Source organism: Acartia tonsa, chromosome 13 (assembly GCF_053477335.1).
Source record: "Acartia tonsa isolate MP-2025a chromosome 13, ASM5347733v1, whole genome shotgun sequence".
In the NCBI taxonomy this organism is placed as follows: domain Eukaryota; kingdom Metazoa; phylum Arthropoda; class Copepoda; order Calanoida; family Acartiidae; genus Acartia; species Acartia tonsa.
The window spans coordinates 24,368,035-24,377,656 of NC_137272.1; the positions used below are offsets into that span (position 1 = coordinate 24,368,035).

Here is a 9,622-nt window from a genome sequence, read left to right on the forward strand (position 1 = left end):
TTATATATATTAAGGTAAGGATTATATAAATTAAGGTAAGAGGCTATTAAGGGGCGATGGAGAGGCTATGTAGGGGCTATGTTATATAAATTAAGGTAAGGAGCTATTAAGGGGCGATGGAGAGGCTATGTAGGGGCTATGCTATATAAATTAAGGTAAGGGGCTATTAAGGGGCGATGGAGAGGCTATGTAGGGCTATGTTATATAAATTAAGGTAAGGGGCTATTAAGGGGCGATGGAGAGGCTATGTAGAGGCTATGTTATATAAATTAAGGTAAGGGGCTATTAAGGGGCGATGGAGAGGCTATGTAGGGGCTATGTTATATAAATTAGGGTAAGGGGCTATTTAGGGGCGATGGAGAGGCTATGTAGGGGCTATGTTATATATATTAAGGTAAGGATTATATAAATTAAGGTAAGAGGCTATTAAGGGGCGATGGAGAGGCTATGTAGGGGCTATGCTATATAAATTAAGGTAAGGAGCTATTAAGGGGCGATGGAGAGGCTATGTAGGGGCTATGTTATATAAATTAGGGTAAGGGGCTATTTAGGGGCGATGGAGAGGCTATGTAGGGGCTATGTTATATATATTAAGGTAAGGATTATATAAATTAAGGTAAGAGGCTATTAAGGGGCGATGGAGAGGCTATGTAGGGGCTATGCTATATAAATTAAGGTAAGGGGCTATTAAGGGGCGATGGAGAGGCTATGTAGGGCTATGTTATATAAATTAAGGTAAGGGGCTATTAAGGGGCGATGGAGAGGCTATGTAGAGGCTATGTTATATAAATTAAGGTAAGGGGCTATTAAGGGGCGATGGAGAGGCTATGTAGGGGCTATGTTATATAAATTAAGGTAAGGAGCTATTAAGGGGCGATGGAGAGGCTATGTAGGGGCTATGTTATATAAATTAGGGTAAGGGGCTATTCAGGGGCGATGGAGAGGCTATGTAGGGGCTATGTTATATATATTAAGGTAAGGATTATATAAATTAAGGTAAGAGGCTATTAAGGGGCGATGGAGAGGCTATGTAGGGGCTATGCTATATAAATTAAGGTAAGGGGCTATTAAGGGGCGATGGAGAGGCTATGTAGGGCTATGTTATATAAATTAAGGTAAGGGGCTATTAAGGGGCGATGGAGAGGCTATGTAGAGGCTATGTTATATAAATTAAGGTAAGGGGCTATTAAGGGGCGATGGAGAGGCTATGTAGGGGCTATGTTATATAAATTAGGGTAAGGGGCTATTTAGGGGCGATGGAGAGGCTATGTAGGGGCTATGTTATATATATTAAGGTAAGGATTATATAAATTAAGGTAAGAGGCTATTAAGGGGCGATGGAGAGGCTATGTAGGGGCTATGCTATATAAATTAAGGTAAGGGGCTATTAAGGGGCGATGGAGAGGCTATGTAGGGCTATGTTATATAAATTAAGGTAAGGGGCTATTAAGGGGCGATGGAGAGGCTATGTAGGGGCTATGTTATATAAATTAAGGTAAGGAGCTATTAAGGGGCGATGGAGAGGCTATGTAGGGGCTATGTTATATAAATTAGGGTAAGGGGCTATTTAGGGGCGATGGAGAGGCTATGTAGGGGCTATGTTATATATATTAAGGTAAGGATTATATAAATTAAGGTAAGAGGCTATTAAGGGGCGATGGAGAGGCTATGTAGGGGCTATGCTATATAAATTAAGGTAAGGGGCTATTAAGGGGCGATGGAGAGGCTATGTAGGGCTATGTTATATAAATTAAGGTAAGGGGCTATTAAGGGGCGATGGAGAGGCTATGTAGGGGCTATGTTATATAAATTAAGGTAAGGAGCTATTAAGGGGCGATGGAGAGGCTATGTAGGGGCTATGTTATATAAATTAGGGTAAGGGGCTATTTAGGGGCGATGGAGAGGCTATGTAGGGGCTATGTTATATATATTAAGGTAAGGATTATATAAATTAAGGTAAGAGGCTATTAAGGGGCGATGGAGAGGCTATGTAGGGGCTATGCTATATAAATTAAGGTAAGGGGCTATTAAGGGGCGATGGAGAGGCTATGTAGGGCTATGTTATATAAATTAAGGTAAGGGGCTATTAAGGGGCGATGGAGAGGCTATGTAGAGGCTATGTTATATAAATTAAGGTAAGGAGCTATTAAGGGGCGATGGAGAGGCTATGTAGGGGCTATGTTATATAAATTAGGGTAAGGGGCTATTCAGGGGCGATGGAGAGGCTATGTAGGGGCTATGTTATATATATTAAGGTAAGGATTATATAAATTAAGGTAAGGGGCTATTAAGGGGCGATGGAGAGGCTATGTAGGGGCTATGTTATATAAATTAAGGTAAGGAGCTATTAAGGGGCGATGGAGAGGCTATGTAGGGGCTATGTTATATAAATTAGGGTAAGGGGCTATTCAGGGGCGATGGAGAGGCTATGTAGGGGCTATGTTATATATATTAAGGTAAGGATTATATAAATTAAGGTAAGAGGCTATTAAGGGGCGATGGAGAGGCTATGTAGGGGCTATGCTATATAAATTAAGGTAAGGGGCTATTAAGGGGCGATGGAGAGGCTATGTAGGGCTATGTTATATAAATTAAGGTAAGGGGCTATTAAGGGGCGATGGAGAGGCTATGTAGAGGCTATGTTATATAAATTAAGGTAAGGGGCTATTAAGGGGCGATGGAGAGGCTATGTAGGGGCTATGTTATATAAATTAGGGTAAGGGGCTATTTAGGGGCGATGGAGAGGCTATGTAGGGGCTATGTTATATATATTAAGGTAAGGATTATATAAATTAAGGTAAGAGGCTATTAAGGGGCGATGGAGAGGCTATGTAGGGGCTATGCTATATAAATTAAGGTAAGGGGCTATTAAGGGGCGATGGAGAGGCTATGTAGGGCTATGTTATATAAATTAAGGTAAGGGGCTATTAAGGGGCGATGGAGAGGCTATGTAGAGGCTATGTTATATAAATTAAGGTAAGGGGCTATTAAGGGGCGATGGAGAGGCTATGTAGGGGCTATGTTATATAAATTAAGGTAAGGAGCTATTAAGGGGCGATGGAGAGGCTATGTAGGGGCTATGTTATATAAATAAAGGTAAGGGGCTATTAGGGGCGATGGAGAGGCTATGTAGGGGCTTTGTTATATAAATTAAGATAAGGGGCTATTAAGGGGCGATGGAGAGGCTATGTAGGGGCTATGTTATAAAAATTAAGGTAAGGAGCTATTAAGGGGCAATGGAGAGGCTATGTAGGGGCTTTTTTATATAAATTAAGGTAAGGGGCTATTAAGGGGCGATGGGGCGATGGAGGAGAGATGTAGGGGCCATCAAAGTACAATGTAATATAAATTTGTGGAAGGAGCGATGAAGGGGCGATGTAGGAGCGATGGAGGAGCGATGGAGGAGCGATGTAGGGGCCATCAAAGTACAATGTAATATAAATTTCAAGAAGGAGAGATGAAGGAGCGATGTAGGGGCGATGTAGGAGCGATGAAGGGGCCATGGAGGAGCGATGTAGGGGCCATCAAAGTACAATGTAATATAAATTTCAAGAAGGAGAGATGAAGGAGCGATGTAGGGGCGATGGAGGAGCGATGAAGGGGCGATGGAGGAGCGATGTAGGGGCCATCAAAGTACAATGTAATATAAATTTCAAGAAGGAGAGATGAAGGAGCGATGTAGGGGCGATGTATGAGCGATGTAGGGGCGATGGAGGAGCGATGTAGGGGCCATCAAAGTACAATGTAATATAAAATTCAAGAATTAGAGATGAAGGAGCGATGTAGGGGCGATGTAGGGGCGATGTAGGGGCGATGTAGGGGCCATCAAAGTACAATTTAATATAAATTTCAAGAAGGAGAGATGAAGGAGCGATGTAGGGGCGATGAAGGAGCGATGAAGGGGCACTGGAGGTAAAGGACTATGGAGGGGCGATGGAGAGGCTATGAAGGAGCCATCATGGGGCTATAGTATAGCCTCTTATCATAAGAGGCGATATTAACGCCCCTTCAAAGGAGCTATTAAGAGGCCATGAAGGAGCTATAGCATAGCCTCTTATCATAAGAGGCGATATGAACGCTCCTTAAAAGGGGCTATCACATCGCTCCATATGATAAGAGGCTATGCTATAGCTACTTGAAGGAGCTATAGAAAATCATCGCCCCATATGGAGCGATGTCATGGAAAGGACTATACCCAATTATTTTGATAAAAATATTCACAAAATCTTTGTAAATCGAACCTAAAAATATGTCGAAATTACTTTTACTGGAGTGGGGACAAAACACCTAATCTAAAAATGCCTAACTAAAAACACCTAAGTTTAAAAATACCTAATGTTAAAAACACCTACGTTAAAAACACCTAATTTAAAAACACCTAATTTTTAAATGCCTAATTTAAAAACGCCTAACTAAAAATGCCTAACTAAAAATACCTAATTTTAAAAATGTCTAATTTTAAAAATGCCTAATTTAAAAATACCTAATTCTAAACTATCTAAACGCCTAATTTAGATATGCCTAATTCTAAAATAGCAAAATACTTAAAATTCTGATTGTTCTTGTTCAAGGGTCTTGCAAGTTGATGAACCAATATGGTTCATCTTTACAATGAAGCTTCCCGTATGTCATGGGGTGGTTTATATAAGGTTGGGAAGGTCTTGGGGAGGTTACCAACACCTTCCAATGAGAAATCGCACTTTGAAACCCCCCCCCCCTCCATTTTTAATATTTCTTCAATCTTTCTTTATAAAACTAGAACCAAAATGGGGGATGATCAACTACCAACCCCCAAGAAAAAAAAAGCAACGCTACAGCTACTTTGGGAAGAAACTAATAAAAATTAAAATTCATTTGTTTCCTTGTCCTTCAACCTTTGAAATTCTGGAGGGGGGGGGGGGGGGTCATATACCCCCAACCATTTAGGAGTGGGTATTTACCCCCCCCCCCCCCCAAACAATTTTGGTGGGGTAAATATCCCCCCCCCCCCAAAAAAAAAAAAAAAATATCTTACAAAAAAATTTTTTCTGCGCTTTGAACGCATTTTTAATACTAAATATTTGATCAAATTTAAATTAACCCCCCATGCAAATTTTAACCCCGGGAAAAAAAATTTTAGGGGGGGGGAAATTTTAGGAAGCGTAGCCGGTTTAATATATTTAACAACAGTTTGCTTAAAATATGCTTAAAATTAGGTTTTTCTAAATTAGGTATTTTAAAATTAGTTATTTTTAAACTTAGGTATTTATAGTTAGGTGTTTATATTTAGAATTAGGCATTTTTAAAATTAGGTGTTTTGTCACATTAGGCATTTTTAAAATTAGGTGTTTTGTCACATTAAGCATTTTTAAAATTAGGTATTTTTAAATTAGGTATTTATAAACTAGGTGTTTTGTCATATTAGACATTTATAAAATTAGGCATTTTTAAATTAGGTATTTTTAAATTAGGTGTTTTGTCCCCACTCCGTAAAAGTAGCTTCAAATCATCTTAAGAGAAGTTCCACCACCATGAGCTTTTTAAAAGAAAAGTAACCATAATAATGAAAATGTTGATAAAGGAAATTTTAACCATCTATCCTGAATATGGTCCGAAGAAATACTTTTCCCCCATACCGTTTCTTAAAACGGACAGAAAATCCGATGACGGACAGACATGTCGCATTATAGAGTGCCTTTGCTACTAAAAAAAACCACAAATTAATTTAGGTCTATCTTTAATTTAACAATAATAACAATAACAAATAACAACAAGATGTAACAATGATGAAATAACAATTATTCAAGCATATGCTGGAACTGGAGGTGAATATGCAGGAGGAGCAGGAGCATATGGAGCAGGCTCTTTGTAGGCGCTACCATGGTTGTAGTCAAAGTAGTGCTCGCCATGTCCATCATAAGCATCATGCCACTTCAACTAAACACAAATAATATTGCTTTATTTAAAAAACAAATAAAATTCTTAATTAATTATAAAAAAGGAAGCCTGCAAGAAATACCACGCTTTAACTGCTGAAAGACTGCCACAAGTAGACCCAATACCCCAAATTTGAAGCCTTCATCTTCAATAGCAAAAAAGTTCTAGGCATTTTAAAATAACATTTTATGTACAATGAAAATTTTAAAAGAAATTCATTGGTAATGTTAGAAATTTTGAAATTAAACTACGTGGCCTAGAAATAAAATTATAAGCTTATTTTTTGGTATAAATTTAGGTTACCAGTAACTAATTATATTTTTACAATGAAAATAACCATTTTTATAGTCAAAATCATTAAAAAAAATTAAGTTTGACTTGTGTTGTACCAAGTGTACTGTAGCCAATCAGAAGACAAAGATAAGGTTTTAATTTTGTGTCTAGGCGACGTAATTTAATATTGTTTTTTCTTTTATAAGCAATGGAATTTAAAATTTTCATTGTACATAAAATGCTATTTTGAAATGCCTAGAACTTTTTGTTATTGAAGCTGAAGGCTTTAAATTTGGGGTATTGGGTCTACTTGTGGCAGTCTTTCAGCAGTTAAAACGTGATTTTCTTGCAGGATTCCTTTAAGACATTCAATAAATAATTCGGTTTATTTGCATGAAAGACAGGACTGCACCCACCATAGACGTCCAAGGGGGGGGGGGGGGTAATGGGGCGATAACCCCCCCCCCCATTTAAAATTTACCCCTACCCTGGGGGTGCCATAGCCACCCCCCCCCCAAATAAAAAATCTCTAATAAAAAAATTTTGCGCGCTTTACGCGCATTTTTAATACTATATATTTAACTAGCGGCTACGCCCCTAGAAGCCTCTAGTGGCACTTTAAATGTTTTTGTTTGTTAAAGTTTACGATAATTCTTTATTTTACGGATACCTCTTAATGTTACGTTGAAGTCTCCCAGATCTTAAGAAAATTTTCAAGTTTTTTGTCATTTCTTTTGGGAGGGTGGTAGTACCCTCCCCCAAAATAGTTAAAAACCTTCCCAGGACATATGAGAATCTACCCTGTTAAGGAGAACCCGATCGGTTCAGCGGTTAGCGAGATCCTTCGGTACAGACACACAGACGGACACACAGACAGACAGACAAACATCCTGTTACTTTAGAATAAGGATAAAATTTAGTTTACCCCCCCCCCCCAAAAAAAAATTGTACCCCGGGGGTAAACAAAATTTACCCCTGCCAATAGATTTCAGGGGGGTAATTACCCCCCCTCCAAGCAAATTTTACCCCCGGGGTAAAAATTTGGGGGGGGGGATAAACAAAATTTGCGGCGCGCTTCGCGTGCTATTTTACCCCCCCCCCCCAACCAAAACGAATTAGCCCCCCTTATAAAATTTTTACCCCCCCCCCCCCAAAAAAAAAGCTTGGATGCCCCTGGCACCCACTAACTCCTGTGAAGAGCTCCCCTTAATTAAAAGCCTAACCAAAACTCTTCATGAGACTATCTTTACTTTACAACCTAACATTGGCTTACATAATCTATCTAATACTTATGAAAGAAATGGTTGAAATTCTACGTTATGCAATAAAATATTTATGAATTAACATTCCCTTGAATTGTAAATGATAAAAAAGAGTTACCTTAGCCTTGAATGTATGGTCTTGTTGAGAAAGATATTCTTCTCTGAAAGGAAAATATTAATTATGGCATAATTTTATTAATATTTTATGAGCCTGATTTTTTTCTCTCATGGATTAAAATTTGGTAGTAGTTGTCAATTCCCAAAATTTAGTCTTATTCAGTCATACACATTTCTAAAATACCACAAAAGAATATACTATATAGCAAGCTACCAAATACATATTTTGAGGTGAGTAAGAAAAACTCACCTGTTATGATCAGGGTTTCCACGTCTGTATCCCCATTCAAACTTTTTATGTGCAGGAACATTTATGTACTGGAAATATCCATCCCCTTTTCCATAACCTAAAAAAAACTGTGTTTATTTTAAAATTTCGGGTATAACTCCGTATAATTTATCTCTTTTTGTGGTTATAATGATGGTGCACATACGGACGCGTACACTTACAAACACACACACACACACAATAGTTTTCTTTCTTCTCTTCCGCCACCTTGAAAAATGATATTGCACAGATGATTAGGCTGCATCAAGGTTAAGACACTGTAAAAAATTATATCAAACCTAAAAATTTCAATATGTAAAATGTTCGGTAATCCAAGGGACTATAAACTACAAATAAAAAATTTGTAATTAAAGTTTTGTATTTGAAAATATTTTTTTTACAGTGAGCAGAATCCCCATGTATATTGTAAAATGTGAAAGGTCACAATAAATGTAGAGTCATAAACCTTGAGGTGGTGGGTTTGACAGACTCACACGTTTATGGCTTCCACATCAATTATAGTACACACGTTAAACATTTTCGAGGTCTTAATGGGTTTTTATATGGTATTATATTTTCCTCTACAAAGAGTTTAAATAAGAATTTTTAACCAAACAACAACCAGAAGTTAATTGATTATGATATTCAAGAGTTTTAAAAATTTTGTCAATTTTTTTAAAGTCAAACGTTAAATGAATTAAACACTCATATTTGAAGAAGAAAAAATGTTTTAATAAAAAAAATTATTTTAAGTTATCTATAAATGAAAACACACAACATATTTTAGACATTCAGTTCAATTTGAAAACAAAGAGAAAACAATAGGATAGTTTGCATGGACCTTAGGCCCCTCGGGGCTAACTAAACAGGAATTATTCCGATGATTTTCATTTTGTGGTCAACTCTCTTTAATACGATGCGTCCGATACATATTCTAGAATCAAACTACTTGTTGTAAATTTCAGTCTTAGTTTGATCATAATAATAGCACAAAAGTGGATAAAAAAAAATAAGAGAACTTTTAAGCTTATTTGATCTAAGAATTAAAAGTTAGTTACCATCAGCTCCAGGAATAGGAAGAGGGCTTCCAGCTCCAGGTCCCTGGGGGAAAGGCATGGGGTAGGGAAAAGCAAGGCTCACTCCCACAGCACAGGAGATTAGTATCTAATAATTACAATTATTAGGTTGCTCCGCCACTACAAACTTTTTTTCAGTACTTTATTAGTATGTACTTCGATAAAAAAAATCATGTTTACTTCTAAACGTAGCTGACAGACGGGAAGACAGTAAGACAGATGGACATTACGATTTATAGAAAAGCTTTGCTACCAACGAAGATTTCAATATATTCATTTAGAAAACTTCATGAACATATAACAATTTACAATGTGTATTTTATGTTTTTTAATTCAAATGATAGTTCCGACTATCTTCAATAGCAGCATGGAAAATCACTTTTTTCCAATCAAAATCCTAGCATGGATGTCGGTGAATGCTTACTGGTCATTAGAAAGCTGGAATCTTTAAAACCAATTTCAGAGATGTATTTCAAAAGCAACCCTTTATTAAATCCTACCGAAAGACAGACGAAAATTTTATATTACTTTAGCCTCGCATTTAATAATAGTGACTTATGTTGACAAGGCACTATACAAGCACGTACCAATCTCTGCATGGTTCTGAATCTTATGTGAAACTGAGAAATGTTTGGAATTACTTTTGTAATGACGCCTTGTGTGTCACCCTATGATGATGTTCATGTGTGTGCACTCACGCCAGGCTATTA

At 37.5% G+C, this 9,622-nt stretch overlaps 1 protein-coding gene across 1 annotated transcript; it reads right to left on the reverse strand.

The window, feature by feature from the left end:
• Nucleotides 1-5,699: 5,699 nt before the first annotated feature.
• LOC145304722 (uncharacterized) lies at nucleotides 5,700-9,622 on the reverse strand. The gene is made up of 5 exons (XM_080146672.1): nucleotides 9,500-9,622; nucleotides 8,895-9,000; nucleotides 7,819-7,915; nucleotides 7,570-7,612; nucleotides 5,700-5,916 (listed from the first exon to the last, which is right to left on the reverse strand). The coding sequence occupies exons 1-5, from the start codon at nucleotides 9,509-9,511 to the stop codon at nucleotides 5,782-5,784; spliced, it is 393 nt and encodes a 130-aa protein (XP_080002798.1). The 5' UTR covers nucleotides 9,512-9,622; the 3' UTR covers nucleotides 5,700-5,781.